We start from the raw sequence: 17,629 nt of genomic DNA on the forward strand, positions 1-17,629 counted from the left end.
CCGTAATGTATTACACATTTCGGGAGCACTGCCATAATCTCATTGCCATGATTAACAACCATTTTTAAGTTACCTCCTCAACTACCTTAATATTAGGAATTAATATGCAACTAAACATAATATAAAAAGCTTTTTCAAAATGTCCACATTTCCCACAGATGGAGACAAGTAGATATCAGGGCATAGCCAGAAATTAACAATATTCTTATCCTCTGAAGAAATTTACTCTAAATGTTCTGAAGAGTCAGGGTTCAAAATGCAGGTCATTCTTAACTATACTACTGCAACATCTAAAACATTTAGTTCAGTACACCAGAAATGTATAAAAAATACATTTTCAGACAGGACTACACTAAATAAACTGCATACAACAAAGTAAAATGATTTTTAAAAAGTAATAAATTAAGAAAAGAAATGTTTCCGAATAATAATTACTCTGATTTACAGCAAAGTCATGTAATCAGGAAATTCACTGTTCCAAAAATAAATTTAATAATCCTTCCTTGTGTCTTTCTTTAAATAATAATAGATTACATTTTCTACTGTTACATTCTCTTAAATATGTTTTACACATAATACTGTTTATTGTTTAAAAGTATGAATAAAACACCTTCATGGATTTCCATTGAGGAAAGCTTCCTTGTTCAGAGCTTCTTTCCTGAAAAGATGATTATGAAATAGAAATGACTGGATATTGGCCTATAAAAAAAAAACTAATAAGAAACAAAACCTATCAATGTGAAGAACAACTTCTTTGTTTAGACATAAGTTGTTGTTATATATATATATATATATATATATATATATATATATATATTCCAAACCAAACTTAATCTACTTCAGGGTTTCAGAGACTTAACGTGGGAACACTTTGCACAAAGCACAAACCCTCTTTAAGGAGAATGGTAGGTCATCAAAGGGCTCAAATGTGTGTGTACAACCACAATTGGGCCATACAGACCTGACAATTAATCTAACATCTCTATTTAAAAAATAAATACACAGATTTTTTTTTTTTTATTATTCGAAACATTTTATTCAGATAAAGAGAAAAAAAATCAATCTAAATGAAGATTTCCTTCCATAGCAGTCCTGACTGTCAGGCAGTAACATGTTCACATTGGAAATGCCACTCTTCTTGATAACCATAGAAAACGAGAAGCACTTGAAAATGGGGAGCAGCAAATTAAAACACTTGTGTTCAGATTTACAACACAAACAACTGATGTCCAGCTCTTTATCCATTTCATTGTAACAAATGGCACTTTGGTCTTGCAGATGTTATGAAAGCTGGCCACACATACGTTTCAAACTAAAAAAATACTCCGAATACAAAAAGCAACTCCTTTGCGGTGTAAGGCCCGTGTTCCACTCCATCAAAAAAAAAATTAACATGTAAACAAAAAAGAGAGGGTGTTGTAAGTGGATCAGTGGTGCATTAGAATGGTGGTTTAGTAGAATAGGGGTCCTCTTGACAGGGGGTGGATTCAGATGTCATGTTACATTCCAGTACTGAAAAGAATTTAAAAGGAAAAATACACAACTTAAACTTTGTCTTGGGTTATTAAAAACAGAAAAAAGACAAAATGTTAACAGTCTAGAACGGCCAAATACTGGATGAATTCATAATGATGAATGGTGCAATACTACATTAACACTACGGGTCAAAACTGATTACACACATACTGTATTAAAGCTCAACACAATTAATTGAACTTCCAATGAAAAAAAACAAGATCAAAAATTAGTTTTAAGAAAATTACTACTCTAGAACCATTTACTGTTCCAGCTACTTTTCAGAGATACATTTGAACAACGAAAAGTTATGCAGAGTTTTAGAGGAAAAAAAGAGCACTGCCAAAGCTTTCATTCAACTGGAAAATTTCCATAAACATATGCAAGTTTCATCTTGGAAGGTGTGTTTCCATCAAGCTGATTTAACAGTCAGAAAATGGTAAAGCTGTCAAATAACTTCATATAAAAATAATATTTTTATATATTGAATGTATACACTGACTAAAATAATTGTTTTTAATCAAACACCATGTTGACTATTGCAAAATTTAGTTGGATATTGGGAATAGCATGTCAAAATGCAGGCTTTATTTCTCACTCAAAAAAAATGCATGTGCACATAATGATAGAATAAGTTTAGCATACATTTCAGCAACTTCTTAATGAACACAAAGAAAATACTCCAATAAATATTAACAAGATATGCAATATCCACATTTATAGAACTACTTTTTTTGTATAAACTATTACCACACTTTTTAGTGTAATGGAGTTTGTACTTCTAAATAGTTGTGCAAAATTATTTTGGGAACTGAGGAGTACCGTACCATATACAGTAGAGAAACACTCAGTTGTCTCATTAAATTTCAGCAAATAATGAAAAAAATAACCTTTTCTGTTTCAAGTAAGTTTAATGTTACACACCTCCCATCTTCTTGCTGCTCAAGGAGCCCCGGCTGATTTCTGAATCTGTTCTTTCAAAATGAGGATGCTTTGTCTTTGTTCAGGTGGTAGCATAGCAATCTGTTCAGGTGTAAGCTGAAGAACTTGCATGATCAAAGCAGCCTGGATGCAAAGAAACATACACAAACAGCTTAAATGTAATGCCTCTGTGCTAATATCTGAGAATAAAAAGACGTTTTTTTTCTTCAAAATGTACATTTTGCATTTATGTAGGATATGAAATTATACATATGTATGGTAGCTCTCTAGAAAATACAAAGACATGCCTTATCATTCAAAATGAAAATAAAAATACATGTTCTCCTGTTTCTCTGAAGTTAGAAAAAAAGAAAAACAAACTGTCAATACAGCTTGCTGAATTGTACGTACATGTACCTAGGAAAAGGAAGGGCTTAAGATCATCATACAGAAAAGCTAGATGTGTTTCTCCTGTGGAGGAGCATTTTGTCATTACAAAGTGTAGAAATTATATACAGTAATCCCTCGCTATATCGCGCTTCCACTTTTGCGGCTTCACTCTATCGCGGATTTTATGTAAGCACATCTAAATACAGTAATCCCTCCTCGATTGCAGGGGTTGCGTTCCAGAACCCCCCGCGACAGATGAAAATCCGCGAAGTAGAAACCATATGTTTGTGTAGTTATTTTTATATATTTTAAGCCCTTATAAACTCTCCCACACTTTTAACATTATTAGAGCCCTCTAGACATGAAATAACACCTGTGGTCCCCGGCCGGGGTCCGCCTTGGAGGACCAGAGGAGGGCGTGTGCCTCCTCCAGACCGAGAGGGGGCGTCCGTCCTGGTTATGCAGGAGGCCTCGGGTAGGGGGCTTGGAAGCTCAGCCCTGTAGGGACCCGTGGCCACCGCCAGGCGGCGCCCCAGTGCCTTATCATCCCGGGAGCCTGGCACTTCCGCCACACCAGGAAGTGCCGGGGGGAAGACGACAGGGGACACCCGGACAGCTTCCGGGTGCGCAGCCGGCACTTCTGCCACACAGGGGTGTGGCCAAGACTAATCGCCGGGAAGCAGCTGGAGCCCATCCGGGTTCCTATAAGAGGGGCCGCCTCCCTCCAGTCATTGGTGGATGTCGGGAGAGGCTGTTTGCTTAGAAGATACTGACGCTCCTCTAAAAAATGCCGCGGCAAACTTAAAAGCACACGTATTGATTTTTTGATTGTTTGCTTTTCTTTGCGAGCGCTCTCTCTCTCTCTCTGAAATTTTCTGCTCCTGAAGAGAAGAAGATCTATTTGCATTCTTTTAATTGTGAGAAAGAACTGTCATCTCTGTCTTGTCATGGAGCAAAGTTTAAACTTTTGACTAAAGGGTGTTATTTCATGTCTAGAGGGCTCTAATAATGTTAAAAGTGTGGGAGAGTTTATAAGGGCTTAAAATATATAAAAATAACTACACAAACATATGGTTTCTACTTCACGGATTTTCATCTATCGCGGGGGGTTCTGGAACGCAACCCCCACGGTCGAGGAGGGATTACTGTAGTATCCCTTGGACAACTCAACTGGGGCCAAGATTCTCCTACCAAGTCTCAATTTACAAAGGTGTCCTTTAAAATGGGGTGGACAAATCGAAGGTCCAGATGCCCAGGACTACCTGTTTTCAATTACGGACAATAAAGCTAAGGATTCACAAAGCCTGGCAAACTACAAGATGTTTCAGATCTTTCATCTGTGCAACATTTTCCTAATCAAAAACAGTTTGATAAAAACAAAATGACCCAATTATCTAAGATCTTTACTTGGGTGTTACTTTTAAAGACATCAAACAAACGCATACACACTACTGAGCAATATAGTGAAGCAAATCTATAAAACAAGCAATAAAAATAACAGAGTTAGTTATAAAGCAACTGGGGCAGTGAGGGCAAGAATGCCTAAAGTTAATTGTGTCATAGTTATTTACTGCAATACAAGTAAGGTAAAAATGAATGCATACTTTTTTATGAAATTAAAGGAAGGGGAGAGACCAACCGAACAGCACTATGATATAAATAACTGAAAAAGAACTTTTCAAAGGATTTAAAATGAAAGATATTCTGGAAAGTAGCAATGACTGCCGGGGGGTGTAGGCATCACTACCAAGTTAGAGAAAGTACCATGCTACACGCAGAGAGCATTCAGAAAGCACATATAAAAGCAGACCATTGTGTTAAGGCAAAAATAATTTTAGGATTAAAAAGGTAAGAAAAAACAGTAACATTAGATTGTTTACTGTACTAGTCAGCCTGCAAGATCTAAGAAATTCTGATAAAGCACCGAGCCATTTTGTGAAATTTACAAATTGAAAACAAAAATGTACACTGATATTGTAGGTAACACTTTTCAACTGACTGGGCTTGCTACAGCTGAGAAAATTATTTAAAACTAGGGGGCTTCGCTTGCCAACCCTTGTTTTTGTTGTTCCAGATACACACTTTTAAGAATTTTTTTCGTTTAAATTGTTGCTATTTCATTAGTTTTACTTTTACTTCAGAACTTCTGTAAAAACAATATTTGGAATCTTTTGAGGCCCAATGTGCTGAATCTTTTTAATGAGGTCTGTGAGACATGTGTTTAATGACTTTGTACCATAATTCAGGATAGGTTTCTCTGTTTTGAATTTCAGCACAGACAAAACGATCTACATCATCAGCAATTAATAATTTTTTTTGCAAAGTAACCAATAAATGCATGTGAGGTAAACTCCGTTTTTGAAATTCTCTTGACTTAAAGTTCAAAGCCTTACAATATTTACATACTTCTGACATATTACCTGACATATATTTGATCTCTGTTCACCTTTTTGTTATTTCTCAGAGTAATTATTTCTCTTTCTTTGCACTAATGCAATGTTTACTTTCTTTGGTTTGACACTGTAGTTTTTTTCTGCTTTCATATTCTGTATCTTGTTCTGCATGTGTTTCTACGAGTCTTTTGAATTCCAGTCTTCATTATCTCTAACCTGCTCTGCATGTGTTTGGCCCCTTGTTTTTTTAACCTTTTTATGATGTTTACTTTGTTTTCTACTCTGTCTTTTATTTCTGAACTCACTTTATCCTGCTTTTGTTTCAATGACACCTGGTCCGTGGCGATTACTTTCCCTTTTTCGAGTAATAATTTCCATTTGTTCGTGTTACTGTGATCTTTACTTTCTTTTTTTTATACTTTCTAATTTCCCTACTTTCATATTCTTTTAACTTTCTCCCCATGTGTATCGCGCCATTTTTTTTTTTTGAGCCTTTCGAATTCCACTGCTTTCATGATCTCTAACCTGCTCTGCATGTGTATAGCGCCAACGTCCGGACTGGACGTGCTTTGATTTCCAATTCCACTTGTTCCGGGCTGATAATTAACTGAGTGTGTTCCTGCCCGTGCTGTTATTTGGTTGTAAGTAGGGCGTGTCTTGCAAGAATCTCATGTTCTACGTCATCACGAGACGGTCCAGGGTCAATCTCTTGGCACAAAGTCTCATGTTTAAGGTCCCCGTGAGATGCTCCGTGGCTAATCTCTTTAGTCTCGTGGGTCTTTTAAGTGTCTTCTGTGATCTTATAGGATCATGTCTCGTCGCCCTACTGTTTCTCTCCAGGATTTTTTTTTATAATAGAGAGATATTCAGGAGCTTGCTGATTACCTGTGATAAACTTTAATTTGTGAGAGGAGCACTGTTGAAACATTTTCAAATGTTCAGCCTTAGAAAATGGACACTACTGAAATCATGGGGCTGTGCTCCTACAGAAACAGATCATGCTTTACTCTTAAAACAAACTCATTGGCATATTCACTGCAAAAAATGCTTTGCTGATTTTCTCAAATCAACACTACTAATGTATTTAAGCTTACCTTTTCGTGATCCTGTGGAGTCACTTGGCTCTGTGCAGGACTGAAACCTCCCGGCTGACCACCAACTGGCATTGCACCTGTCTGCTGTAATGAAAGAAAAATATCCAGAAATTGTATACAAATAAATGATTACACTTTTAGTGTTTATTTTCTGCACAAATAAATAAGCATGGAATTATTTTCGAAAATTTTAACCTTCTTTATGATTTTTTTCAGTGTGACAATAACCTTCATCTACTTACCTACATTTTCCTTTTACAAATAACAATAAATGAATTAAAATAACTTAGCAAATCTTTTTTAGCAAATCTTTTTTTTTAATCTTTAGATAAAAAAATCTGGTGTTTATCAATCACTTATAACCATAAATAGCATATCCTAGTCTTTTCTTATTCTCAAAGCAGCTGTTTTATGATGAATGCATCCATTTTTGTATCACACTTTTTAAGTTCAGGAGTGTCAACCTTGCTTCTGAAATAAAACAGCTCCAAAACAACCTATACTGAGCCATAGCACATTCTGTTTTAATTTTACTAGGCCCAGTTGTAGTCAGTGAGCAGTTAAAAACACTATCAGCAATGCAGTGACTATAACTGCAGATCAGCGCAATGGGCCTAAGAAGTGAAGTTAGATACTCCGCATTACGTTTTGCAATGTGGACAAAGATCACATATGTCTGTCAATACTGATGATAAAATGTTCATAATCAGTGATTCTATAGATGGAATGTTAGAATTTCTAGTTTTAAAAATACAACAGTAAAGGCAAAATGTGTCAATTGAGCCAGAGCATCACACTGAGAATATCCTACATTAAATGATCAGTGACAAAGTATCCAACTTAATACTGTAGGCCATTACTTAAGTTAATTTCTCTAAACAAAATGCATTAGAGTGCATAGATTCATTAAAGGGAAATCTCTAACCAGCTTAACTATGGAAAGAAAATAACACATCATATACAAGTTGATTGAAGTGTGCAGGATAATGATTATAACTGGAGAAATTGTAAAAGTTATTTTTTTGGAATCATTTAAGGAATCTATGCCTTTTAATTGAATTAAATTAATTCTTTTATGGGTGCCCCGACAATTTTATTTTTAGTCACATATGACATTTTTTTAATAAGATCGTGTCACCTAAAAATCTTTTTTTATATAGTTTTTAGACACCCTTATGCTACACAGTCCTCAGTACATTACAAAAGCCTTGATTTGGATGGCAAGGTGATTTGACAGAAATATCATTAGCAACAAAGTGGAATTGAACCTACGATCTAAAAGTGAAAAACTTAAACATTCATTCATGTTCATTTCTCATTTCAGAAAATCCTAACCACGGCAAAACCTTATACATGGGAAGTACTGAAAATGTGCATTTGTCTATTACAGAACCTTCAATGTTCCTTAGAAAAGACACTTTTTCCACTGAGCCAATATCGCCAAATTACTGAAAAGAGTATTTCTCCAAATTTGTATATAAATGACGAAACACTGGTTAAAAAAAAAAATTAGTTTGTGTACTTTGTTGTCTAACCTTTGACCACATAACCGAACGTCCAATAAGCTAACCACTCGACCAATGCTTCCTAACTGTAATATTGAATTAATTTGACAGAACTTTAATATCAATTAATCAAAATGGTTTTTTTTTTTAAGTTCATTTGTCTACACTGGTCTTGAAACTTTGACCGTTTGATCGAAATTCCAACATGCTAACCACTTTGACCAACACCGCTAATTTTTCATATATATGTGTTGGCTAAAAGCACTATACTGTATATATGTGTAATCACTAAAACTATAATATAAGAAAATGAAAAATTTTAATTTGATATCATTAACACACAGATCCCAGGTCAAAACAGATTTGTGTAAATAAAATTAAAAAAAAAAAAACTATTCCACAAAGTGTCATTTCTGAATCTATCAAAAGTACAACAACAGACTCCACATAATGACTGACCTGAAAAGTTTGTAAGAACCCACAAATAAAAGAAGCAAGCAGCAGCTACACTGCTTGTAAACAGTTTTCAACATTTTAAATAGTCACCTAGTATTACAACCCAGGAAAGCATATACAGTATCTTCATCTTTCAAAGTTTTATGGTTTTATCAGTATTAACATTTATTATTTCAATACAAGCTAAGCCTAGGAGTAAAATTAAAAGAATTACCTGTCTAGACGGCTGAGGTACACCAGCTCCCATGGCATGTGGACCAGGACCTTGCATTCCTCCAGCCATGGGAACCCTAGGAGCTTGTGCAGCACCCCTGGCATCAATTCCTCGTGCTTCACCCGCTCTAGGATCTCGAACACCTGAAAGATTCAGTGCAAATTTTTCATACCATTTCTTTATTTCCAATAGGACAGTTGGGATTTTGGTTCTACTTTAGAAACAAACACACAAAAATATTAAATTAGACCACTTAACAAATGTTAGACAATCAATTTAAGCTACACTTCAGCCAAATCTGGCCAGCAAATTAGATTTGCAAAAGCATAATTAACCTCTCTCGGCAATCTAAAGCAACAACTAATCTAGTAGTCATCTTAAACAAGAGTTAAGTTACCCTCTGTAATCAATTAAAAGACTGACTGCAATAAAAACCTGTAGGAACCAAGGTCCCCCATGAACTAAGTTCATTTTTGGTTAACCAATTTAAATACCCCACCTCTAGCTTCAATGGGAGGTCCTCGCTGATCCATCATTGGTCCTCCTCTGGTTTCTACAATCATTCCCCTGGGTTCTCCCATTTGAACACGTTGCTCTACCATTGGTGCACCTCTGATGTCATGTGCAGCACGCATATCAGGAGGGGGACCACGGCCATCATGGGATATGTGCATCTGTGGTCCCTGATGAGGCGGTGCATTCATAAAGGCTCGACTGAAACACATGTACAAAGGATTCAATGACAGATAAATGTTTAGGACCAGAACAGGGAAAAAGACAAATTAAAAAAGAAAATATAAAGCAAAACATTTATTTAAAATTGCCAGACATTGGCAGTGAGATCTGGTGGTTCTGGGCTGGTTTATTCTACAATTATGTTTAAGGTCAAAGTGCAAATCAAGGGTACTGTATCCTGGAAATGGAAACATAAGTAAAATATAAAAATAGTGATGGCAAAAATTACAGGTACAATCAACCCTCCTTCCATATTAGTATGAATGTGTATAGTTAAACATGCTATTAGAAAACCAGAGACAGCTCTATATAAATCTTATAAAAATGTAACTTAAATTGATAGCCAGGATATCTGAATTATTGGTTACATAAGAACACTTATATGACACAGAAGATACAATCATTTTTGGAAGGGACTACATAGCAAAAACAAATTTTGTGTAGATTTCAGCTCAATTATTAAATATTAGTTGATGTAAAAGATATCTGCATGAAGGACTGCTTTCTCAGATTTCCTAGAATATTAGCATTTGACTGTCAGAAGAATGGAAGCTTTATGAAACAAAATTTGTGTTGCATCATAGCTCTTTCTCTAAATGTGGAAATGATTCAAAAACACATTTAGATATACTTTAGGGAACCACAGCTGAGACAGTAATGAGGATTAAGTGCACCTACCTTTTGAACATACACACTCAAAATAAGGTGGCTTTAAAGCCATCCTTAAGGAGTGCATAATCCAGCTTCTACTTAATACTAACCTGGGTTCCACTACCTCCCCTGTGACAGAATGTAGTGTTCCTCCACGTGGATCATTAGGACCATCTCCTAGCAGACCTCGAGGCGGTACAACAGTTGCCACAGGAGGAGCACCTCGCATTTGGGCCCGGGGATCTCCCATTGGCACTAAGGAAGGAGAATAAGGGGGAGTGGAAAAAGAATTTGTAAAGGTCAGCATCACTCCAGAAAGGAATTGAAAAAGATCATTATTCTTTGTATTAAGGAAAACAATAATATGAAAACCTAAATATGCTTTGAAATTAAGTCCTTATAACCTGAAGTTACATTTTAAATCTCTACATATTGATGTGTCCCTATAATCTAGGCAAATAAAAAATGCAGTAATCTCTGTAAAATAATTTGCGCACAGTACGTTGAGAATGGAGGAAAAAAGCAAAACTTGCTTAACTCTATTTTCATTTAAAATGCCCAGCATAAGTACATTTCAATAACAATTTTAGCAAAGTTCCTGCAAAAAATTTGTGGACAAATTCCACAGGATACAGAGTGGTTACTTTAAGATCACTTGTTTGAAAAAAGTGCTTTTAGTCCAATTATAATTATTAAAGCCTTTAAAACGGTCTAAAAAAAAGTGTATATTACACAACATTCATAAGACATAAACATGCAACCGTTAAAATACAATAGGGTCGTGCACTTGCTGTATTAAATCAAATGCAAACAAATAACCTGAGAGAGAGAGAGAGAGAGAGAGAGAGAGAGAGAGAGAGAATCTTTATATAAATCATATTACATATAAAGACATGGATAAATTTGTTGGTATCCCACAATGGTCTCTGAAAGAACCTGAAACTGGAAAAAGTATTTGGAATCCATCATTGTTTATTACATATTCAACAAAAATCAGACTTTGCTTTAGAGTTTTGAATTAAAGGAATATTTTAAAAATTAACACAGATGAAAATGGCATGGAAAAATTTGATGGAACCCTTAGCCTAATATGTTGTTGCACAACCTTTAAAGGGCATCACTGCAAACAATCAATTCCAGTAGCTCTCAATGAGACTTCTGCACGTGTGAACAGGTAGTTTGGCCCACTCTTCTTGACCAAACTGCCTTTTCCAGACAGCATGTTTCATTCAGTTCTTTCCATCGATGTTCAATAGGATTCAAGTCAGGGCTCATAGAAGGCCACTGCAGAATAGTCAAGTGTTTTGTTGTTAGCCATTCTTGGGTACTTTTAGTTGTGTGTTTTGGGTCATTATCCTGTTGGAGTATCCTTGACCTGTGAATAAGACACAGCTTTCTGATAATGGGCAGTACAATTCACTCCAGAATGTCTTGATAATCTTGAGATTTCACTGTTCCTTGCACAGACTCAAGGCTCCCTGTGCCAGACTCAGCAAAGCAGCCCCAAATCATAAGCGTGCCACTACCATTTTTCACAGTAGGTATGGTGTTCATTTCTTTGAAAGGTTCTTTTTTTCATCTGTAGACATAGAGCTGATGTGACTTACAAAAAGCTCCAGTTTTCTCTCATCTGTCCAAAGGATGTTCTCCTAGAAGCATTGTGGATTGTTAATATGCATTTTAGCAAATTGTCTTTTTTTTTTTAATGTTTTTCTTCCAATAATAGTTCTTCCATTGAGCCCTTTGTCACTCAAAAAGCAACAGATGGTACGATCAAACACTGATGGACCTGATCCTGGAGTTCAGCTTGAATCTCTTTGGAAGTTGTCCTTGGTCTTTTGTCTACCATTTTCACTATCCTTCTGCCCATTATGGAGTTGCCAACATCCAGGGAGGTTGGCTACAATCTCATGGACCTTAAAACTTCTTAATAATATTTGCAACTTTTGTCACACCAACATCCAGCTGCTTTGAGATGGTTTTACAGCCTTAGTCTTTAATATGCTTTTCTATAATTTTCTTTCTGATTCTCACAGACAACTCACTCTTTTGCTTTATTTGGTCCATGTTCAGTGTGGGATACACAATGATAGCAAACAGAACAGTTCATGTTTTTCTCCATTTGAATAGGCTGCATGAATTATACTAATTAAAGAAAACAGCTAATGTGAAAAATAACTCTAATCCAATTATTTATTATCTTTTCTAGGGGAACCAATAAATGTGTCCATGTCACTTTAGAATATCTTTGTATAATAAGCAAAATATTACCTCTTTTTACACTTGCTTTACTCAATGACATATCAAAGACCTACACGTATACATGACAGAATTACTTTTCATTTAATCACTTTTCAGGAGGCACTTAGCACTTTTCCCAATGAGTTGTATGGGTACTGACAAATTTGTCCATGGCTGTGTATATATTATATACTATGGAGAAGTATTTCAAAGTAAACTAACTAAATAACTATGCAAATAAAAAATATATTATGAAATGTGTAAATAATTAAATGTTTCATGAAATCTGTTGCTTAATTATTTACGTAGTTATTTAATAATTTCTGTTGCACACATCATATATAATAACATGTATTAAAGAAGAAACGGATTTTATGTTGTATGTATGGTTAGTATTGAAGTGATGTATTGGTCTAGTATTTAAAAGGTGCATGCACGCCACAGCTGAATGTTCAAGAATAACTAAGTGCAAATAACAATCTAACACCATCAAATTTACATTGGGAAAATGATCTTTTACAGTCCACACCTTAATGGTCTCCCAAACATTTTGCAAAGGTAGGCGCATTAAGGACTACATTAAGGACTACAGTTAATGTAATGTAGTGCGGGGCAATAGTGAGACTATAAAACACTCTAAGGAACTCAGCACTAGAAACATTGCAAAGTGTCACCATGCGACTACCAATAAGGGTGGTGCACCTCCAAAATATTAAAAGGAGCCTAAGTGTTATTTCTAAGGTGCAAAAATACAGGGAAGACGACGGGGGAGAATAGGCAATAAATTCAAAGTCCCTCAAGCTGAAAGATAGCAGTAGGGGGACTCATTAAGTTACACATTGCTCTCTGCTCCTCTTTGTAATGGAAATGTGGCTTGGGGGTAGCCAGGCCCCTTAAGAGTGAACAAAGGTATAGAACTTCAGGGACATCTGAATCTGCTATTGGGAGTTTTAGTAGGAAGGTACAAGATGTTCCCAACATCATTTGTGACTGAAGAAATTATAACTAAGTTTCCCAGAAAAGCTGTTCCTAGCCAGAGCTTAAAGGCCTCTTCTAGTTATAAACGTTACTGATCATGGAGCCAGGAGAGTAAAAAGAGGCAAGGACGCAACTGGTAGAAAGATAAGAGGCTAGAACAACATGAGAAAATGGAAAGAGCAAACAAGAAGGGACTATAAGATATACATTCTTGGTAAGCAAGTGGACTAGACACCTTACTCTGCAAGTATGGCTTAAACCTCCAGAAGAGACAGTAGCATTTAGACTACAGGTTTATTATGTTACCATGTTTTTTGTGTAACATAATCCCCAACAACCTGCAAGAAGTGATGAAACAACAGTGTAGAATATTAAAAGTTACTACTCTGTATTAATTTCTTTAGATGTTTAAAGGAATTGTGGAAAATATAAACAAACACAACCAAAAAGTACCCAATGTATTGCATAAATTGAATTCAATCTTTGTGCTTTCTCATTAACTTCTTTGTGTACCATAATTTTGTATACAGTTTTAACATAAAATTTATTGTATGTGTTGGAAAGACAAAAAAAGAACATAAGACAAATACATTTCCAAATGTTACAAAAATAAGTTAAAAACATTGGATCAGCTATAGGACATTCTAAAATCAAGCAGCCTGCAACTATCAGTCCCAGTACACAAATATAGTTCACCTTGGGACACACCTTACATCAGTAGTCCAGTGCTGATCCTGGAGATCCAATGTGACTGCAGCTTTCTCTTCTATCCAGTTTCAAATTAAATTTTAACTCCAATTGAACACAGTTTTATTAACTAGCATTTTTTGAAATTCTGCATTTAGAAAAGACCAGCACTGTGAGATTTACATTTCTAAATTTCTAAAAAAATTAGAAATATTAACATTTTGCCACAGTTTTAACTCTGTTTTGTCATGTTTCATAGTAATCCAACTTTGTGCTGAATTTTCACCTTATTTTACCGTATTAATGAAAACATGGTGGGGTGGACACCAGGGCAAACAACTCTCAATAATGAAGGGAGGCAGGCAATCCAATGACAGACTCACTAGAACAATCATATTAAAATAATGCCTTAATAACCAGAACACCTGGAAAAGCAGAATTAAAATCAAGATGATGAAATTTCTTAAAAACAAACACCATATTATGTCCATGCAAAATACACACATGCTTGCAACATTTCAATAAAATGTAGCAAGAACAGTTTTGAAATTTCTAGTGACGAGCATTTCATCATTCAGTATTGTTTGCCCTGGTGTCTACTTCACTCACTGTTAATTGTCAATAAATAAGGTAAAATTATGGGAAGAAACTTCATAGAAAAAATGGCCTAATAGAAAACTGCATCAGAGAGTATTTCTAAATTTGTTAGTTTACATCCCGCCATTTTTGACAAACCAAGTCTCTATATAGGGTGTAACCCTTTCTCATTCCTGATCTGCGCAGAGCATCACATCATTACTATGGGTGATATTTGTGAAGTCTTTTCTATTCTACCCTCCTGTTTTTTCTTTTATCTCCCACTCTGTTCTGTTATCAGGTCTTGTAGTATTCCTCTGTCTTATTCACTCTCCTCTCATCCTCTGTTATGTTTTAAATTTCTCTGTCCACTCAGACAAAATATGTCCATTATACACATGCCTTTTCTATTAGTCTGAGAAAGTGATCTCTCACTGTCTGCTCCTTTTGATAGGGGCCCAATTTTTAAGAACATTACTTTTGCCTATATAATCCCATTTATCAGAATAAACAATTCAAATTTGTGCATCGCCTATATATCACTCCCCCAAAACAGTTTGCTGTGAACCTGTCTAATGATCTTTACTTTTTTTGTTCTTCTAAATCTTCAGGTAGGCTACTTATTTTACTTTGTCCTAAAGATTCAGCCTTTTGTCGGGCTGTGTCACAGTTTGTTTCTTCTGTCCTCTCCTATAATATCCCATTTACTCCTCAAATTTTCCTTCTTTTGGCTCTTTCTGCTCCTTCATTTCCACTTTTCAACAGGGATTGTTCTGGTTATGCACAATCACTGTAAAGTTACCCCTAGTTTTAAGATGGAAATCTCCTGACCCTCTCTATCCTTTTACATCTGTTAAACCTCTTTATACAATCTTATGCTTCTTAACCCATCCACTGCTCAAATTAACGGTGTGACCAGCTCAGATATATCGAAGTGACAAACATATATACAACTACTTTGGACTCACCTGGATGGGAGCTTTACTTAAAGACCACATAGTTTTTTTTTTTTTCTGCGTGTAACTGTGCCTTCTCTCCTCCTTGACTGACTTGTGCTATGTAGGGGGGCGGGGGGTGGTGGATGTCTTATTTTTCATTGACAAAAAAAAAATAGTTCTAAATGTAAAAGTCTCACAGTACACTTTTCCAAATGCAGAATATAAGAGAACAAAAGACCAACTAATTAAAACTAGGAGGTTAGTCAAAGATACATTAACTCACCGATTATAATACCTGATGGACTGAAACCTGAAATCACATTAAGTCCTCCAGGACAACATTACATTTTATGCTGTAATATATCAACAAAATGAATGAACTTGATTTAAAAAGTACGCAATAGTACAGGTATACAGATAAAGGACGGGGTGACAAATATTAAAAAGGCAAATACTTCCAGAGTATACTAATACCAAGCAAAGTAGAGAAGCACTTGTCATTTTTGTAACAACAGCAACTAAATTAAAAATAAAAATAAAAAAACTGAGAAATGAAATTTGGTTCTCTATACTGAGCATCTTAGTCCATTATTTCTGTATAATACAGGCTGCTTGACACCATATGCATGCACCATTCAATTTACAATCCAAGAACATAAGCCTGAACTTTAAAGACCACGGTTCTGTGAATACCTTGTGCCCGTTCAATTGCAGCCTGCCCTGTCGATCCTACAGGTGAGTGCTGAAGACTTCCTGGGGCCAGCAGGAAATAAAGCACAGGAAACAAACACATGAACAACTACGAGCTGCAGTCTTAGCTTGAGGAATGGTATTTTGTTCACATGGTTCTAAGCGTTCAAACTAAGGTTAGAAAAATTAAAGGCAATATTTCTTAAATGTTTTAGTTTGGCTGTCTTAAGGAACACTACAGTATGTTTGGCTAGTAATTAAATGTAATTCTGACGACTTAATAAAAATTAGTTAAATACATAGGATAAAATAAACTATATTAACTGCACAAAGCATTACACCGTGCCCTTTATAAAACACCAATGAAGCAATCAAGTTTCCAAAACTGAAAATGCAAATAAAATTATAAATTAATACACTCCATTAAATGTATAATTTACTAAAACTTCCATTATCTAAATTCTGTATACGGATTTAAGTACCAGATACTAAGATATCTTATATGGTTTATTCTTTGCAAAAAAAAACAAAAAAATGTTCCTCTTTAAAAATACAGTAATACCTTATTAATAGATCCTCCAAGAATGAAGCTCCTTTATAACGAAGTCAACATAAAACACTATGGTGCACATTCTAGTATCAGTCTAAGAGAGTGTTGTAGTAGGCATTGTTGTTGATATTGTGTGAGCAGTAGAACTACACTTTAATGATTAGCTATTTCACACATACTACAGAAACACCACATAACAGAATCACAAGGGTTACCATCCAATGATAAAGTAGCTAGTACAGAGCATAGAAGAGAATATGTGGATAGAGTGCACTTATCTGCAAGAAGTCTGAAAATAATTCTCTGCTGCTTAAGTCCAATAGATCTGGGGAATGGCCACCAACGAGACTGCTTAGGGATCCTGGCATAATCAGCTCACAGAGTTGTGAAAAATGAAGCAGATGGTGTTTTCTCTGAGTTCAACTGAGGTGCAAAGTGGAACTGGCGGCATGAATGTGCAGGCCATGTATAAGGAAATTATAGCATGTGAATCCACATGGATGGAGTTGCTAATGGCTAGGGCAGAGGATGGACGATGATTAGCCTTGTGACACCTGCAAACCACCCAGGCTCCCCTATCCATGTCATTACAGTACATATCCATATTCCTTCTATGTTAAATCTATGTTTAATCATATAGAACATGACCTAAATGTTGCAATCAAGGATGATCTAAAATAATGCAATTTTCTCAGCTTGGTTGAAAGCATTAACTGTTTTTGCTTCACATTTTACCTGCAACAGTATGACCATTATTGATTCTGCTAAATTAACTTAATTTATTACAAGGTGCAGCTTGTCTGTGGAGTGAATGCACTGGACTAGTGTCATGATATCCAAAAGCACGTGTCTCAGGTTTCTCTGCACATCAGCATGGTTATTGGTTTGGTGAAAAAAGCAAATGTACGCAAAATTTTAAATCAACAATGGATTAAACACTTTTCATTTACAGTAAAATAAGAAGTGAAAAATGGAAATGATGTTTGTAATTTCCACTTGACTCTAACACATTTGTATACTTCACAATATGAAGCAGGTAAGGAATAAAATGTTCAAATGTCACTTGCTTTACATTATTTTAACTACAGTATTCTC

General features: G+C 35.5%; 1 protein-coding gene across 2 annotated transcripts; it reads right to left on the reverse strand.

The window, feature by feature from the left end:
* Positions 1 to 1,276: 1,276 nt before the first annotated feature.
* LOC120520656 (cleavage stimulation factor subunit 2-like) lies at positions 1,277 to 16,217 on the reverse strand. Of its 2 annotated transcripts, none has more exons than XM_039742868.1 (7): positions 15,988 to 16,217; positions 9,985 to 10,129; positions 8,988 to 9,202; positions 8,489 to 8,631; positions 6,314 to 6,394; positions 2,440 to 2,580; positions 1,277 to 1,512 (listed from the first exon to the last, which is right to left on the reverse strand). In XM_039742868.1, the coding sequence occupies exons 1-6, from the start codon at positions 16,085 to 16,087 to the stop codon at positions 2,458 to 2,460; spliced, it is 807 nt and encodes a 268-aa protein (XP_039598802.1). In that variant the 5' UTR covers positions 16,088 to 16,217; the 3' UTR covers positions 1,277 to 1,512; positions 2,440 to 2,457. The 2 variants fall into 2 exon arrangements, with proteins under 2 accessions (XP_039598802.1, XP_039598801.1); XM_039742867.1 differs by having other exon boundaries at positions 6,314 to 6,397; positions 15,988 to 16,210.
* Between the last annotated feature and the right edge of the window lie 1,412 nt (positions 16,218 to 17,629).

The sequence above is a fragment of the Polypterus senegalus genome, unplaced genomic scaffold, assembly GCF_016835505.1.
Source record: "Polypterus senegalus isolate Bchr_013 unplaced genomic scaffold, ASM1683550v1 scaffold_5462, whole genome shotgun sequence".
NCBI classification, from domain to species: domain Eukaryota; kingdom Metazoa; phylum Chordata; class Cladistia; order Polypteriformes; family Polypteridae; genus Polypterus; species Polypterus senegalus.